The sequence below is a fragment of the Xenopus laevis genome, chromosome 7L (genome assembly GCF_017654675.1).
Source record: "Xenopus laevis strain J_2021 chromosome 7L, Xenopus_laevis_v10.1, whole genome shotgun sequence".
Classification (NCBI taxonomy): domain Eukaryota; kingdom Metazoa; phylum Chordata; class Amphibia; order Anura; family Pipidae; genus Xenopus; species Xenopus laevis.
The window spans coordinates 69504646-69523662 of NC_054383.1; the positions used below are offsets into that span (position 1 = coordinate 69504646).

The 19017-nt window shown below is 36.8% G+C and overlaps 1 protein-coding gene across 1 annotated transcript in view; it reads right to left on the minus strand.

The window, feature by feature from the left end:
* glb1l2.L (galactosidase beta 1 like 2 L homeolog) overlaps positions 1–19017 on the minus strand; it is a 38248-nt gene that overhangs the window by 8346 nt on the left and 10885 nt on the right. The window contains exons 3-16 of the mRNA XM_018225680.2: positions 18810–18878; positions 16008–16103; positions 15302–15410; positions 15128–15220; positions 14890–14971; positions 14699–14763; positions 13500–13584; positions 13258–13395; positions 9834–9914; positions 9398–9507; positions 8701–8847; positions 7687–7758; positions 5893–5971; positions 2273–2360 (exon numbers count right to left, since the gene is read on the minus strand). Of these exons, the coding sequence (XP_018081169.1) occupies positions 2273–2360; positions 5893–5971; positions 7687–7758; positions 8701–8847; positions 9398–9507; positions 9834–9914; positions 13258–13395; positions 13500–13584; positions 14699–14763; positions 14890–14971; positions 15128–15220; positions 15302–15410; positions 16008–16103; positions 18810–18878 (1314 nt within the window). The remainder of the gene's footprint in view (positions 1–2272; positions 2361–5892; positions 5972–7686; positions 7759–8700; positions 8848–9397; positions 9508–9833; positions 9915–13257; positions 13396–13499; positions 13585–14698; positions 14764–14889; positions 14972–15127; positions 15221–15301; positions 15411–16007; positions 16104–18809; positions 18879–19017) is intronic.

Sequence of the window (19017 nt, forward strand, 5' to 3'; positions counted from 1 at the left end):
TCTGCTTTGCATCTACAGTATCTAAGTGAGATGAATATGCACTAACTGCGCTTAGACTATATTGCAGTCAGAATTACCTGACCCCATTTTAGAGCAGGGAATATGACATCACTTGACTTTTTTTGATATGGGTGTGATGAATACAAATAACATGAGGCCATGATGGTTAAGTATTTGTGGGAACAAATTATTTCATTGCACACGGTGAGCTTAGTGCATTTAAATTGTTGTACTTAGAATTGTTTTTCATTTTATTTTTCTCCAACTGTTTCATTTGGGTGCACATCGATGACCAGAGATATATTGTCTGACTTGACTGAATAGGGCACTTTTCTGTGTCCAGAAGCAAGACAAAATTCAATTTTAATTGTTAAAATAATAAAATATTAAACATATTAAACATATTTTTAATATGTTTCTAATAAAGAATATTACTTTTTAACTTTTCTAAAAATCCTTGTATGCATCCTGATATTTTTGATTTATATATATATATATATATCTATATATATATATATATATATATATATATAGTCAAATACAAGAGTCCTCTGCACTCAACCCATTATCAATATATTTAAGACAGCGACATTTTGTGCATACTGCTACTGAAAAATGCCTTACCCTTTAAACAAAACAGGGATTGTTTGTCCATATATTGCAATATATTTAAGCTGGCCAACTACGTCAAAGTCATCCCATATCTGGCCAGTCCTATGCTCAATTTTATCTGATTCATTAAGAATTCTATTGCTTCATTATACATTTTACAAAGGGACTAGGTTTTACCTGCAACTTACTTGCTGCTTTCAAAGTAAACCTCCATACTTGGCTGCCCTTTTATTAGACACCAGTGGGATCACCTGACTATAGCTGGGAAGGGTGGGAGCTACAACATTGAGCTGGTCACTGCTCCTGTATAACTATAACATGTTTGGGATATGGGATGACTTTGACGTAGTTGGCCAGCTTAAATATATTGCAATATATGGACAAACAATCCCTGTTTTGTTTAAAGGGTAAGGCATTTTTCAGTAGCAGTATGCACAAAATGTCGCTGTCTTAAATATATTGATAATGGGTTGAGTGCAGAGGACTCTTGTATTTGACTATATGTATTTTGTGGTCACAGCCTCATTGCACCCCCGCCTAATGGTTTTAAAAAATAGCGGTGAGCACAACTTTCCCTTGTTTGTTATATATATATATATATATATATATATATAAAGCACAAGTAAGATCTGCACTCACAAGACTTATGAAAATTAAAGAAATTTTATTACAAAAAGTCTAACGTTTCGGCCTCCTCCTCCGAGGATTATTTATATATATATATAATCCTTGTGTTTTTTCTGCACTCCAAAAATAAGAAATGACCCAGGTGCTACCCATAATCGAGTAGATAAATATTGGAATGAATGGATGCACACCAGGAACATTTACACAGACTTTTTGAAAATGAAACATATTTTATTAGAATGATTAAAAATCAGGTCTTGATAAAGGTCTGAGAAGGACTGAAACGTTGGCCTGTTTTTAACCATTCTAATAAAATATGTTTAATTCTTAAAAAAATCTGTTTAAACATTCCTGGTGTGCACCCATTCATTCCAATAGAGAGAGAGAGAGAGAGAGAGAGAGAACCGGCACTCACGATAATGACATCAACTGTGCCTGGGTGCAGTCCTTGATGTAGATTAAATGTAGAGAAGAGAATGAAGATCACACTCACAGGTCTTAGAAACAATAAGTGTCTTGTTTATTCAATGGACAATCACTGACGTTTCGTTTGATACAACAGCCTTTCTCAAAGTGAGAAAGTGAGAAAGGCTGTTGTATCAGCCGAAACGTCAGCGATTGTCCATTGAATAAACAGACACTTATTGTTTCTAAAACCTGCGAGTGTGATCTTCATTCTCTTCTCTACATTTAATCTACATCAAGGACTGCACCCAGGCACAGTTGATGTCATTATCGTGAGTGCCGGTTCTTTCTTCACTATATATATATATATATATATATATATATATATATATATATATATATAGTAGAACCCCCATTTTAAGTTTCCCCTCATTTTACAATATTGTTTTGTGGTCCCACTTATATATTATGCATAATACATTTCCCTGATTTTACATTTTCCTGGATTTTACACGATTTTCTTCTGGTCCCCTGAAAAACATAAATAAATATACGTATATATATATATATATATATATATATATATATACACGTATATTTATTTATTTATAGAATGAAATTCTCTCACCTGCTCATGAAAGTTGAATTCATCTCCAAACTGTATGTCTTAAAATTCCTTAAAGGTTTGCCTCTCAGATACACATCTCCAACAAGACCTTAGGAAGAACAAAGGAAATATGCAATCATCATAAAAAGAGGTTGAAGCACATATTTGTGCATAAGCTTGAACAGGGTTCCAGATTTGGTTTTATATATTTGTTCAATAATTCTAGTTCACACTTTTCTGCTTGAGTTTCCCCGTATATCTTTATTATTTTTCATACTGATTTGCATACAAAGATGCTGCCAGGTCTTTTTTGCTTCTCCATAACCACGAAAGGGCTTAAAGGGGCAGTATACACCTAAAAACTCCTTTGCTACAAAATAGCATATAAATAAAACTTGTGTTGAAATTACAATCTGTCTATAGTTTCAACTTTTAAAAAATCCATATTGTCCTATTATTGTCATCATAGAGTACTTATTCAAAAGTTGGCCTATTTTCTCTGACCTTATCCCTATACTTTATAAATGGTGCAGTTTATTCTGAGCTACTGATTTACCTTTGAACAAATAAACATGCCTTCTCTAATTGCTGGTTTGTACAGAGCCCATTGCTGAATAACCACTAGCAATAACTGAGGTTCAAAAGCAGGTTTTCATAGAAAATGCGGAACAATATAAAACGCAGTATATGGAGCAGACAGTAACAAATCCAAGGCATAGATCTGGGCAAGCAATAATCAAAAAAATCCTTGAGACAGGTCAAAGTCCATATAACACGTAAAAAGGCTCGAACAAGGCAGATGGACCAATGATCCAGTCCGGGTTGTTGAAAGAGGCAGGTTAAAATAGCCCCTTAATTGGACTATTACATGAAGCTGGATCATCTGTGTTGTTACCAGGAAACACTGGGAGTTATTGATATGAAAAAAATCTAGCAGGCTGCAACCACCTTGCCTCCAGTGTCTGAACCTAGAAGAGCAGTGGCCAGAATAACTCAGGTCCCTGGTTCTAAACCAAGAAGTTCCTGACAACAACAGCCTTTGAGCAGCTCATTATGAGAGGGCTACTCAGTGGAAAGATAATTTGTTTCATCAGCTCCTTTCAGACAAGCTGCTGCCCAGGAAGATAATGGGTCGGACAGGGGCTTTATGTAACTGGCCTCCAGAATGTGGGCTCCAGATTCGCTAAACTTGTCCACAAGGGAACTTTGCGTAACGGAAAGGAAATCACACGCAAAGCTGTGCACAACGAGGTCAACCATGTGACTTGCTGCATGCAGTGCTACGCAAACCCACTGGCTGCCGCAGTCTCGCCACTTACAAACTTCACAAGGAGGTCACTCTGCTCCAGACCTTGCGCCACCGGGGCATCATTACGGTAAGAGCATATCAGTTATTTAAAGACGCAACAAGAAACTGGCCACTACCAGATTTTAAAAGAGACCAATTCTCTTTTAAAAAGAGGTCACAGCTGCATCGCTTATAACTTCCGGTTTTGGCAGAAGTCGGGTAAGGGGTAAGATGCAGAGCTACAGAGTGAGTCACCCTATCGCCGTTTTCCAGTAGACAGGAAGCAGTGTTTTCTAACAGCATTTTTTTTAATAAAGCATTGATATTAATAAACTTTATGCAGGGTAGATCTATTATTAGTGTGGGTAGAATGGATTTTTTAATTAAAAAAAATGTTATTGTTACAGTTCCTTTAAGCTAATTTTAAGGGGTATCAATTCTGTATAAACTCTTCTATTCTGCTCCCTAGCTTTCTAAGGCAGAAGGTCCAAACAAATATACAGATGTAAGAGGATTTATGTATATGCTCAATATACATTCCATTAATCCTCCTATTAAAATACTTAAATACTGTCAGGAGAGCTGACATAGAGTGTTTTATGAGTCCAAGGCTAGCAAAAAAATGTGCTTAAACTGCATAAACAAAGATCAGTAATCTGGGTGTAGCAAGAACAGGTATCTGTGCCAGAACTGCTGGCCCCATGGATCTTGGGAGAGGATCATCAACCAGTACTGCTTAAAAATTTATGTTGTTGAATAAAAGCATAAAGAACTTAATAATATGTTAAAGGAATAGTAAAACGAAAAAAAGTGTTTTAAAGTAATGAAAATATCATGTAATGTTGCCCTGCACTGGTAAAACTGATTTGTTTGCTTCAGAAACACTACTATAGTTCTTATAAACAAGCTGCTGGTTAGCAATGGCGGAAATTTAAAAAAAGACTATATGGCACAGGTTAAATAGTGGTTTACAGATAACACAGAACTTATCTGCTATCTACTGTTTAACCTGGACCTTTTTTTCCTTTGAATGGCTGCCCCCATTGCCACACAGCAGCTTATTTATATAAACAATAGTAGTGTTTCTGAAGCAAACACAGCAGTTTTACCAGTGCAGGGCAACACTGCATTATATTTGTATTACTTTAAAACACTTTTTTGATGTTACTTTTCCTTTAAGGAACCCTGTTTTGAGGAGCTCAAACGCCCTTTCAGTATTGTGAATGTGCAACCTATTTGATGCAAATTGCTGCAAGCAATACAGTATACACATGCCACATCTCAGTAAATTCTCTCAAAAACTGATGGAAGAGAATTCTTGTGGGGCACATTATAACATTCTATGCTGCATTAAAGTAAAGCCTTGTTACTTAGACTGAAGGTTGATAACAATATTAATGGGTCCTTAGTGACCAGAAGAATCCCAGCAATTACACACTGGTGAGACCTGATCTGCTCATACCTGCAATTCTACTGCAATCAGTAAGAGTGATAAAGTACTATTCTTAGATGGGCAACTATCAAGATAAGCGATCAATACTATAAATGTATCTTCAGCCTTCTATAAACTGTGACCACCAAGTGTTTTATTGTTTTTTAAGAAACTCAAGCTTCTTAAACTTCAAGCAAGATTCATGCATATCTATCATCTTCTTTTCTGAGTGCCAGCACAGCTAAATGTCTAATACAGGGTAGGAATCATTCATGTGCGGGACAGCTATATGTGATGTATCATAAATAAAGATTGTCAAATGAAGATCATATACATGCTTATATAGAGATATTCAAAATATACACAGGCAGTCAAGGTTTTGCAATAGGTGTTTGGTTTGTTTCCAGATGCCTGTGATATTAACTATGTATGATTATACACAATACACAGTGATAATGAGATTTTGCTCAAGGACATAGGAATTTCTGCAGTAATTAAACAAATCATGGTTGTTGGGAATTTGAGAAAATGTTGCGCAAGGAATCAGCTATTTGGATGGATGCACCAAATTGTTCTTATAAACAATCTTTACCCTATTGAATAACATAACCCAAAGTGAGATTACATAAAATATTGTATATGGGTGCATCCATAGATTAAGCTAAATGCAGCATGGTTTCACTGATTTAAAAAAGAAAATGCACGTGCTTAAATAATATACATGTTTTATTAGTTTTTCACATATTGCTGATTTTGTGTGGAACATTACTGTTCACTGATAATAATGTGATAGAAATTTCCATGTCCAATTTTACAAGTCATGCTGTGTGCCTGTTAGTCATGAAATTCCCCTACACAAATAAATATATAGCTAATATTTTTTTTCAGTTCCTTCCAACACACAGAATTCGTAATACGTACCTTTGCGTTGATTATCTATCTTGGGTCCATAATTCACTCTTCCACAGTTCTCTACCAATATTGCTAGTTTTCTGAAAGCCTATGAATTAAAATGGGCCTTTAATTAAAATAAATATGTTTCATCCAGAAAAATATTCTTACTCCCCTTATATAATAAAAGTCATTAAGTTTGCCCAGCAACAGTAATCCATAGCAACCAATAAGATGTTTGCTGTTAAACAAATGACCAGTAAACTCTACTTGCAGGTTGGCTGCTATGGGTTACTGCTCCTGGGCAAACTTAATGGCAGATTTATCAAGGGTCGAATAGTACATTTGAACTCAAATTCAAATTTTCGAGTGTCAAAATTCACACATTCAAATTTTAATCCCCTTATTCGAATGTAAATCCCGACCATGGAAACAGTCCTAATTTGAATATTTGCCACCTAAAACCTGCTGAGTTAATTTACATGTCAATGACAGAGCCATTCGGAGATGTTAATAGCCTTCTTGACATTCAAGATTTTTTTCGGGAGAAAAATTAGATTGGTACGAATCGAATATGAATCAATACGATTCAATTTTTGGGTCAGAACCATTTGATCGAATATAAGACATTAACATTTTTTCTTAAATAACCTCCTAGCTGAATTTCGAGTATATTCGAATTGAAAAAAATTCACATGAATTTGACCTTTGATAAATGGGCCTCTTAGGGGCAAATTCACTAAGTGTGGAAAATGCGCTAGCGACTCCTTTGCCTCACTTCGCCAGGCAAAGTTTCTCCAGGGTGCCACTAATTCAGTGAAATCCGAAGTTGCGCTCAGGGAGGCGAAAGGTAGCGAAGTTGCGCTAGTGTTAATTCGTCAAGCAAATCAAAGTTACGCTAGCGATGCCTAATTTGCATACGGTGCCAAGTTAAGGTACAATGGACGTATATGTAGCAGCAAATACATTACTACACAAGCCTGGGAAAGCTTCATAAAATAAAATAGAGTTGTTATTTTGCCCTATACATGTGCCCACTGTATAGTTTAGGTGCCATATGTTAGGAAATGTAGGGGGGAAGGAGGGTACCCCAAAAAAATTTACAATCTTTTTCAGCCTATCACCCTTAAAAAAGTAAGACGCCAGCGTTTTTTGGGACATAGAAAAAATTTCAACTTTTTTTGAAGCAAGCCCTATCTACTCTATAGCACTTCGCCTGGTCTGAGGTGGCGAAAGCAAGTCTGGCGCAAGAGGTAACGTTCAGTAAAATGCGCAAGTGAATTAGCGTAGTTACGTCCCTTCACCATAGCGCAACTTCGCCTGGCATGAGGGTGCGAAGTAACGCTAGAGAAGGTCCACTTAGCATTAGCCACTTCACCCTTTAGTAAATTTGCCCCTTAGTGTCTTTTATTATATAACCACCATAGTGGTATACTTGTACATGAAACTAATTTTAAAGGCAGCTAATTCATGCAAAATTGGTTGTGGCTATTGATTGCCAGACACACACTTTTGGGAAATACGGCAAAAGGTAGTCATAAATATATACAATTTGGTGACATGCAAAGTCTAATCCTAAACAGGCTAAATAGTCAAAGCAGTTGTTGGAAGTGTGGGCTGGATTATCTGCCTTTCCGTATCAACTGTACAGTGATTCCATCACAGTTTTATTGGGCAAATCAACTAATGTTCACATAGGTAAATTCTACATTTACAATGAAGTTCATTTAGATACGAAGAGCATGTACAAAGACAGAATGAAAAACAATTAGCTCAAATAAATTTAATAACTACAAAATATGAAATTTAAAAACCTAGGCTTACAGGAACCTCCGGAATATGAACTTCTTCCTTTTTATAATCTACTGTACCAACAGACTGGCTGTTTGCAAACACCTGCAAGAGAAGTCACTGGTGAATAAGCAATTACACAGATATACATTTTTAAAATTTATTTAAAATAACCTAAAACTTAAGTACAGTGTACAAAGTGCAATTTTGTATGCATCATTTTTTTTACCAATTAAGCTTTAATTGGGCACATGTTGCAGCAAAAAATATTACAGTGCGGAAGGCATTACTTCTGATGTTTGATGTCAAAATGTCATTATCCTGTGATTCTTTTGGCACAAATCTGTTGCACCTACTGACACAGCCTTCTGTGGGAACTGACCTCCTCGTTCTTGGTGGTGGTAGCTCCAGAGTTTCCTTATGTGAATAGACACAGTAGAGCAAAACTTTCTTAAAGGAGAAGGAAAGGTTAGACCTAAGTAAGCTTTATCAGAAAGGTCTATATAAATACACTAGTAAACCCTCAAATGCTGCTCTGAGTCCTCCATCAAAAGAGCACATTTCTTTCCTTCTATTGTGTAGACAGGGACTTCTGTATCAGACTTCCTGTTTTGAGCTTAAACTTCCAGGGCTTGGGCTTGAGCATGCTCAGTTGCTCCTCTCCCTTCTCCCATCCCTTCTGTAATGTGAGCTCATAGCTATGAGTGAGCAGGGAGAGACTCAGGCAGGAAGTGATGTCATATCAAGCTAATATGGCAGCTGCTATCCTAAACAAACAGAGACAGTGTCTAGAGTTGTTTACTCAGGTATGGAAAAGCATTTTAAAGAATAAAAATGGCGTTCTACCTTGCACTGTTGTTGCTAATCTATTGGCAATTTACTGCCCTGACTTTCCTTCTCCTCTAATGAACATGCAGGAGCTCAATGCAATAAGGTATATTTAGACAAAAAAAACCACGCACAACCTGAGCTTAGGTGCACTTGAACTTGCATACGTAAATGAGCCCTCAAGCATCATAGTTGACTTCTTTATCTGGCATTCGTTACCTGTGCTCTGTCACGAACATTTCCCTTGGTGTGGAATTTTCCTCCTCCATAAATAGTGGTCTCATACAAGGTATACCCATATGACTGTCCATTTCCATCGTTCACTGGTAGGTTTTCCATATTTATTGGTTCTGCTGATTTAAATGGCTGGAATAGACAATATTTTTAAGCCACATAATTAAACTAATCAAATAAGAGTTTAAAGACCAACAAGGCAGATAAACTATGATAAGCTATGTTTTAAAGATAAATTCCCTCCATAGCACCATATCACAGTGTATGAATATTTTTTTTGGGGGGGGATATATTTAATTAAAAACATCACTTCAGTTATATGTGACAATTATATTTGTAAATTAAAAGAATGATTGGTACAGGTATAATGTTGTAATCAATACAGGCAGACATTTATTTTTTCATTTCAATTATTTACAGAAAGAACACTCAAAATAATTACTTTTTTAAGGGAGTTTAAAAATAATTACAATTATTCATTTAAAATAGATGTGGCCTTCCCATTATTCAGAGCTTTTTGGAAAATGACAAACCACTCAGCATTTTCAAGCCATAATCCCCTGCACAAAACTGAACTAAACACTTTCATTTTAAAGCCTACAGAGGCAGAGTATGGAATATTTTGTCCCTCAAACTGCTAATTATGAATTTAATGATCAGTGTTGCTTCACAATCACCTTACCTCTCCCGCAAGGTGCAAAACCTCCCACAATGGCAAACAGCGTTTCAGATCTACAGCACCATAGGAAGCCTTTAAGGTAAGGCTTGGCACTGGCGGAAGAGGTTTCTCCGCTAGGTGAAAAGAATGACATATGATTTATTATTTAGTAATGATCACATGATTTGTTAAAGCATGCTAGATACATTCCGGTAGCATATGTAACATGTAGCATATGATTGAATAGTGGTAACAGTAGCAACAGACCCAGCAGATATTAGGGGGCATACCAATGTATAGGGTCCAGCAGAACTGAATTGAAGCACATTTTCAGTAAACGTTTAGGAAGCAGGTCATTTTTTTGGGGTTTAGTAACATGATTATAGCACTGGAAAAGAAAATAATAATAATAAGAAGATGGTCAAGAGACTAGATCAGGCAAAATATAATACATCATTACCATTGTAAACACCAAAAAGTTCTCGCAGCTTAAAATATTTTGACGTATAATCACCAGCCTCTGTAAGTGGGGCATCATAATCTACAATGAAGAACACAAATCATATTGGTAAATGTTTCCAACCAATGAATTTACAGAATTCAGATTTCTTTGAAGTCTTACATTGCCTTCAAAGGACTGATTCTTGCCTGGACATGGATGTCACCTAGTGTCTGCAACTTGACCCAAAACCTGCAGTATTTTTTTTTTTTAACACAAATGCTTTATTGTCACATCCACAAAAGCATCACATACAGCATATGTAAAATAAATGTGGAATGGCACATACAATGACCAGCATTGAAATATTGCTACGCATTGTGAACAATAACAGAAAACAGTAAATCTCTCATAACTGTGTCTCCTCAGTACGAATGGCTGCTCCATAGGTTGTCTAGAATTGACTGGGTAGCCGCATTAAAAGAAAAACAAAACACAAAAAGGGGGTAGAGAAGGAAAAGGGGAGGGTCACCGGAGCAGGGAGGGCCTAAGGCGCATCTACCTGAGTGGATTTAGCAATATATTGCTGCCACGGCAGCCAAATTTTGTTATGCAGATCCCGTTTATCGTCCAGAGTAGCAGCCATCTCTTCCATACGCTCACTGGAAGAAAGCAGGGTGATGAAGTCCATATGAGCATAATCAGAATCAAGTTTCCATTTTCTAGCAATGATTGTAGCAGTCGCCGTAAAAATGTGGAACAACAGCTTTCTCATAGTCGGAGTAGAATCCGGTGGGGCTGCATGAAGGAGTGCTATCTCCGGTTTGGTGGGTATTATCCACCCGAAATGGGTCTTGATCCAATCAAAAGTCGAAGTCCAAAGCATATGCACTTTTGGGCACTCCCACCACATATGTAACAGGGTACCTGTGGCATCACACCCTCTCCAGCATTTTGGGCTATAGGTAGGATTGATGCGACAAATCTTAGCAGGTGTCAAGTGCCATCTGAAGAGAATTTTCTTGCTGAGTTCGATATGGTTAGTGCACCGAGTTGCGCCCTTAGAAGCCGAAAAAATCAAGTCCCAATCTTTTGGTGCAAGACTTATATTGAGATCCTGTTCCCATCGTAGCTGATACAATAGTTTCCGATCTGGGTCCTTCTGTATAAGCATCTATAATCTGATAGCACTCCCTTGCCATACCTGCTCGACCTGCATAAGTGTTCCATTAGTGTGTAAGGTCTGATGGTCCTGTAGGTTGGTAAATGTGTCCGCATCAAGTGGCATATTTGCAGCCATGGGTATCTAGCCTGCTCTAGCAAGCCGTATTTCCTCTGTAAGTCCTCAAAGGGTCTCCAAGAATTGGCGAAATAAAGGTCACCCAAAGTCTTAATTCCTTTAGCATGCCAGTCACCTAGATGAATATGCGGAATCAGGCGTTTAAGAGCTGTAATAGGGGTGAGCTGAGAGGGGAAAGTTCCAAACTTAAATTTCTTGCGATGGGTGTCCCAGATATGAAGAAGTAGTTTGGTTGTCGGTAAGGCTGCAGGAGTTGCTGGCCTGGAATCACGAGGAAGCCAGACTAGGTCCGCTAGGGAATGGCCAGCCAGAAAATGGGATTCTAAATCCACCCAGGATTTACAGCCCGGATCACTATGCATTCTAACCACATTTTCAAGAAGGGACGCCCTGTGGTATAGGGAGACATTGGGAAACCCTAAACCCCCTGAGTGTGTTGGATAGTGTAATGTATTCAAAGCCAATCTGGGTTTCTTACCCTTCCATACGAAAGATTGAAGAGCATTTTGGAGATCTTTAATGTATTTGGGAGGTAGGTGGACCTGCAAGGTGCGAAATAGATAAAGGATGCGAGGGAGAAACCTGCAGTATTTTCAGTATCTAAACTGGTTGAAATCTACAGATTCTAGTTCTAATTTGCAATGCACGCATTTGCTTCAGTGCATTTATACAGTGGTTGATACTGGTTACTGCACTGGTAAAAATTGCACCTCTGTTGGCTGTTTGTCCTTATATTTGTACCAAATGTACCAGTACGTAACGTTGATCCAAGACGTATAAACTCTGTTCTTTACCCTTCTGATTTCAATTGAAAAAAATATGAAAATACATTTGTCCTGCTGTAAGATTTCACTTCAAAGTCTGTTCTGTGCTTAATCACCTTTTGCTCATCTTTCCTATATTCCTTATAAGCAATCTCTTTAAAGAGGCTTATTGTTACCCTCAAAATATCTATTGGTTTTCATATACTTTTTGTATTAAATAACTCTGATTACTGTGCCATTTTATTTCCACAATATTATAGTTTTTTCTGTTTTGCTGTTATTTATTTAGACATGACTATAATTTGAAACCTCTTTGTAGTACAAACAGTATATTGGTAATTGCTAATAAAATTAAATAAAATGCTACTGTATGTGGACTCCACAATGTAATACACAAATTTGCTTATTAGAATATATAGGTATGGGAGCCATTATCTGCAAACCCCTTATCTACAAAGCTCCGAATTACGGGAAGGCAATTTACCAGAGACTCCATTTAAGAGACTTATTTAACCAAATAATTCACATTTTTAGAAAGTATTCCCTTTTTCTCTGTAATAATAATACAGTACCTTGTACTTGATCCTAACTAAGATATAATTAAGTCTTATTTGACACAAAACAATACTATTGGGCATGGGTGTCCTCAGAAATTTTTTGGGGGGGGGGGGCAAGTAAGCTAATATCACATAGGGTAGCATTCCACTGAAAATTAAAATATTCATGACAATGCAGAAGATAACCTTGGGGTGGGAAGTATAAAAATTTTTTAATGTATAATTTATTGGAACTAGTTGGGGAAGTCAGGGTGTGGCAACTGCCCCCTTCTGCGGACACCCATGCTATCGGGTTTAAATAATATAATAAAAATGTTAGTAGACTTTAGGTATGTAGTTCCAAATTACAGATTTACAATTTCCTGAGCACTGGCATGTCTTTTCTACTGACTGAAGCAATTTATTGTAGCAATAATGGGCCTCGGAAGAGCTGTATAACAAACATATTAGTTGGAGCCACTACAGTAAAAGGCGTATATGGAAGTTGAGGTGAGACAATGAAAAAGGAAGGTATTTATATTGTTACTATTGGGGTCTCAAAGAAATGAGATCCCATGACATGCAGAGGCAGAAAACAGACAAACCTGGATCAATTTGTGAGTGTCTCTATAAGACATAAATAGCAATAATTGAATTTTCATCTCATCATATACTCATTTTGAAAGTATTCCATGATGGAATGCATGACTGTTTATTGAAAGCTAAACACACCAAAATATTAGGATTGACTCATAAAAGTAACTTTCAATTCGAATTCAAAAGTTTATATGGAATAATGTGACCTGTATATTTCTTTACATGATCCAGTACTTATATGAACTTACCATAGCTGGTAATATCTGGGAGATATTCATGAAAGTGCAGAGCTCCATTCATGAATCCAAAGTTAGTACCACCATGGAACATATACAAATTAATGGAGGCTCCACGATTAAGCACTTCTGATACAGTGGACATCATCTCTGCGTTGAGTGAAAAATAAGGTATGTTTATTGTGATTAAAGAACAGTCTGAAGAATAAATATTAAAAATGGCAAGTGACAGAGAGTCTGAAAGTAGCACTTACCATCAACATCAAAAATATGGTGTTTCCCTCCCCAGTAGTCAAACCAGCCTGTCCAAAATTCCATCACCATAACAGGTTTCTTACTCTAGAAGAAGTTTGCAAAAATTAGTTATAACTCATGTCACTTACTGATAGTGAGAGCTTCATTGTTGGAAACCAATAGGGAGTTTTTTGTAATATGCAGTTAAAAGTCCTCTATGCCAAGCCTTTATTTTTTATTTGTAATTTATATCTTTTAAACAGAAATATAAAAAGAGTAATGTATAATAATGATTTCCCAATTGTTTTGAATCCATTGGCCTCTTTAAACTGTGTATCGGTGTGGAATCTTTGAGTTGAACTGATGACAAGTAACCACAATATATTAATAAAAAACACGATTACATAAATTGCAGTAAAGCCCACACAATGTAGACTTCATAGTTAATGTTGCTAAAGTCTAGTATACCTAATAATAGCAAAATGTGTTTCTAAGCACAACCAAGCAGTTTGACCTCTTTTCTAGATCAAAATATTACTTTTTTTTCCCATTAGTATTATATATATTAATATTTTTATTGGTATTATCAGCATCAGACTGGGTGGTCCGGACCCCACCTTAAGGGCCCCCCTGCACCAGCCATGAGGTTTAACCAGTCCCCCTTTCTCCCAGCAAGTACTTTGTTGCGTCCCTTGGCCTCTATTTTGTGGCCACGATCAGGGTTGAGGGAAGGGTGCATTATTAATTATCCAGTTATACATGGTGTAGCCCTATTATAAATCAAGTTGGGATCCCTAAAAAAAATATCTAAAAAAGATCTTAATACAATGTATTCCATTTATGCACCACCAGATATGGTTTAGAAGCCCTAATTAAGTGAACTCCATCAAGTCACAGAAGACCCTGGAGCACTTAGTGCTTGAAAATAGGACCATTTATTAAAGGGCTCCTTTGCACCCTGAAGTGACCGATAGGTAGAATGTCGGAGAAGAATACTTGTATGCCTCCCTTTGCCCTCATGAATACAGTATTACTGAACAGAGGTGGGCACAGGTCCTTGAACTCCATTCTGTAGCGCAATGCCCTGTGCCCACAGTCTCTGACAGCAGAGTAGTGTGCAATCACCATGAAGACTTGCACTTGTTATAGTATTGTATTTTGCTCCCTGATTTGTCATTAGTAAATGACCCCTAATGAGTAATGCCTTGATTTACCTTACCTGGATAGAGCTGAGATATGAGAAGAGTGCTGGTTCAAACTTCTGGAAATTAACCGTGGCCAGTACTGCAATGTAAAGAAAGCACTAAACACTAAACAAACTTTAAAAAGAATGAAACCTCTTTAATCAAAAATAAATTTAAATTTAATATGCATTCTGATTTATGTGATTTTTCAAAGAATTAATATTACCTCCTTCCAGATGTCCAGAGTTTATTCCATCTTTGTTATCAGATGTAAGTAGGAGTTCCACAATATCTCTTTCAACAAGGGCCTGGTTCACACAGAAATAGCACAGATTCAGGGAAAATCACTGACCTTTCTACAAAGCCAGCAGTGAGAAGGACAGAAAAACAGATACAGTAGATGAATGGATATAAAGAGAGATAAACAAGGACTGAGATAGACTTGCCCATCATATGGTACTTACATTCTTTATAAACTCCATGTAGTTTGTGTCCTTAGCATATGAGCCATACTCATTTTCTACCTGAACTGCAATGATTGGTCCACCATTTGAATACTAAGGAGGTAACAGCAGATGTTAGTCTTTAGACACCAAAGCACAAGCATGGTCTCTTTAAATGTGTAGAGGTAAAAATACCTGATACTTGGCTACCCTTGGTATGAGTTCATCAAAATAGGCCTCTGTTGCCTCAGTGAAACCTTTGTAGGTTGTGCGCAGCTTCATATCTTTATCACGGAGTAGCCAGCTAAATAAGAAATACAAAACTAAATAATTGTTACATCAATTTAATTTAAATGTGTCTAGTCCAATGCAGCAGAAACAGCTCACTACAATTAAATGGGGTTTAACACCAACAGGGAAATCCTTTTCCCTTTGTATACCTGTGTATAAAGGTTGTATAAACTAGCAAGGCTTGGGTTGTTTTCTCTGAAGGAAAGGCACTTGAGAGGGGACATGATTACTTGTTAAAAGTACATTACATGACACAATAAACAGATAGGGGGGGGCGGAGTTCACATTGAAAATATCAATGCACCAGAGGCCACCCTTTAAGACTTAAGGAACAGAGCTTCTATTTGTAGCAGCAAAGGTAGTACTGTGATGGCAGTGAGGTTGTGGAATGCCCTGCCAGTGATGTTGTGATGGCAGATTCTATTAGCACATTTAATAGTGGCATGGATGACTTCTTAGATAAGCATAATATCCAAGGCTATTTTGATCTACAGTCAGTTAAGTATTGTTAAGTATGGACCTAACAAATTTATCAAAATAATAAAAGGCTAAAAAAGGTCCCTTTTAAACATGTTCTAGGTACCGCACAACATGGATAGCAGTGTCTTACCTCGGTAAACCTCCAAGGTCCCATTCTGCACATATGTATGGACCAGGGCGCAATATTACCCATAATCCCATTTCACCTGCTATAGATAAAAACTCGCTGAAAGGTAAACAGAATGATATAACAGTTTAACAGAACAGTAAATACCCTGAATGTTAACAAGTACACACATTCATTATTTGCAGCTCCCTTTTAAAGCATATAAAAACATACGGTCAACATTAAGGGGTCGATTCACTAACTTCGAGTGAAGGATTCGAAGTAAAAAAACTTCGAGTTTCGAAGTATTTTTTGGGCTACTTCGACCATCGAATGGGCTACTTCGACCTTCGACTACGACTTCGAATCGAAGGATTCGAAGTAAAAATCGTTCGACTATTCGACCATTCGATAGTCGAAGTACTGTCTCTTTAAAAGAAAATTCGACCCCCTAGTTCGCCATCTAAAAGCTACCGAAGTCAATGTTAGCCTATGGGGAACGTCCCCATAGGCTTGCCTAACTTTTTTTGATCGAAGGATATTCCTTCGATCGTTTGATTTAAATCCTTCGAATCGTTCGATTCGAAGGATTTAATCGTTCGATCGAAGGAATAATCCTTCGATCGTACTATCTGTGCTAAATCCTTCAACTTCGATATTCGAAGTCGAAGGATTTCAATTCCTAGTCGAATATCGAGGGTTAATTAACCCTCGATATTCGACCCTTAGTGAATCAGCCCCTTAGGGTGCATAAACAGGATGTGTGCTCTCATATATAATATTTTATACACTGCATAGGCGTGTATTTGCAGTTTTTAAATCACCGATAAATGGAGGTTAGTATATAAACTGGATAACCTGGGTATGGCTGCTTGCACACAGTATTTGCACTCTGCAACATTGAAAAAGAGAAATCAATATAATCTTCTATAAATACTAATACATACATGTGAACTTTGGCATGAAAAAAAGCAGAGCTTGTTCATGTATTTCTGTAGTGTTCAAACTATCTAATTTGTTTACCGGCCCATTGCATGTGTAATAATATCATTTTCCCATGTTCCGTAACCCATAGCAACCAATAAGATATTGCTTTTAAGCAGGTGACCAGTCAATATTCCCTGCTCATTTGTTGCTCTAAAGTGATTAGAGCAGTAGCTAACTATGCACCTTTTATTATATTTCCTGCTAAGGTTCCTGTTTATTTAACTCCTCTACCATCTTAAGGGTGGTCAAAGAACATGGCAAATATTTTCAAATGTTCGTCATCATTTATACAGACAAAAAACTTGAAATTTAAAAAGCATTTTTTTTTCAGAAACCACATGTATTGTGCCTTGACTGTGGTAATTTTACCTTTTTAGAAATGTACTTGGCATAAAACATTTTAAAGTTATGCATAAATATAATTGCTACTCAAAAGCAGTGTCTGTCTTCCAGTGAATATTCACTGCACTGCTGGTTCTATCATTGAACCAATGCAGCAACCATGAGCCCTCCTACAGCCAAGACTCTTTTTATCACAAACGCTACTTGTGCACCAGTGATGTGACAAAGCACTAATTATCCACATCCTACCTAAATAAATAATCACCTCCTACATGTCAAAAATGGAATACTTCCATATAGGGATATCCAGTTTTATGGGGATTTAGGGATGTCCAGTTTTATGTCTCTTCATCCTGACAAAAACTGTAATTACTGTCCCTATTCCTGCATGCAGTGACTACAACACTAACTGCATTTGGGACAAATGGGAAAGGGACATACGCATCCCCCTTCCAGGCCCCAATTGGGGCACCAAGAAGTACGGGCATTCCCCCTGATGTTAAAGTCTGCACCTTGTGCCAGAATACTTTATCTGCTGCATGGTGGAAACCGCAGCAGACTGGGGGAGATGTGCTTGCTGAACCTGAGTGCTCTTGGTAAATGACCCCTAATGTCTTATAAATAATACTAAATTGTTCATATATATTGCAAAGTACCTTTGCACCTATTTTCTTTGAATATATATATTTTTTCGAATTACTACCCTTTGGGGAGCCTTTACTTCAGCTTTAAAGCCCTCTCCCATTTCATTCTTCAGGAAAGTAAGTACTCACAATAAGACAGCTGTTCCAAACAAGCTTCAAAAAGTTAAATCACGGAAAACGATTTCAGAAGTTGTTTCAGAATACAAATTCCAACATCATATTAATAGTTCATTTTTTAACTAAACTTGTGTTTTTTTGCATTCCACAAATAAAATTATTTTGTGATCTAAAAGAATACACAGTCCCCCAATACAGGCCGATCTAGTTTATAACCAGGATGAAGCTTTGCCCAAATTGTGTAATGTTATGTTACTATATAAACTGTGCACATTATTGTTTACACATGCTTGGCCCAATGTGCCATCTTTCCACAGATGGGTGGTGCAGTCCCAGTGGCGTAAGTTAAAGTAAGTGATGTAATTGGAGATATCTATAAATAGAAAATATAAGTATACAGCAAATACAATACACATTCACAGTTTTATATATTTGCCTTTAAAAATAGGTCATATTTCCTCCTTCCTCAACCCACTCCCTTATTTTTATCTTGCATAAGTCACCCTGCTTTAACAAACACTGTTACAGAACACTATACTTCTAATAAAATTATTGACTATTAGTTTACCTTATGTCAAGATCATTCACAGTTTTACATATTTGCCTTTAAAAATAGGTCATATTTCCTCCTTCCTCAACCCACTCCCTTATTTTTATCTCCTATAAGTCACCCTGCTTTAACAAACACTGTTACAGAACACTGTACTTCTAATAAAATTATTGACTATTAGTTTACCTTATGTCAAGATCCTTAGAGAAGTCAAATTTCCCTTTTCTTGGCTCATGCAAATTCCAGGGCACATATCTAGGAACAAGAATTAAAGGTTATAAAGGCAAGTGTAGTTCAACAATCAGTTATTTTTAAATCTTAAAGTCTTAAACTATTGTTTAAACCAATAATAATAGGTAAAAATAAAAGAATCAGCTAACAATATATACATTTA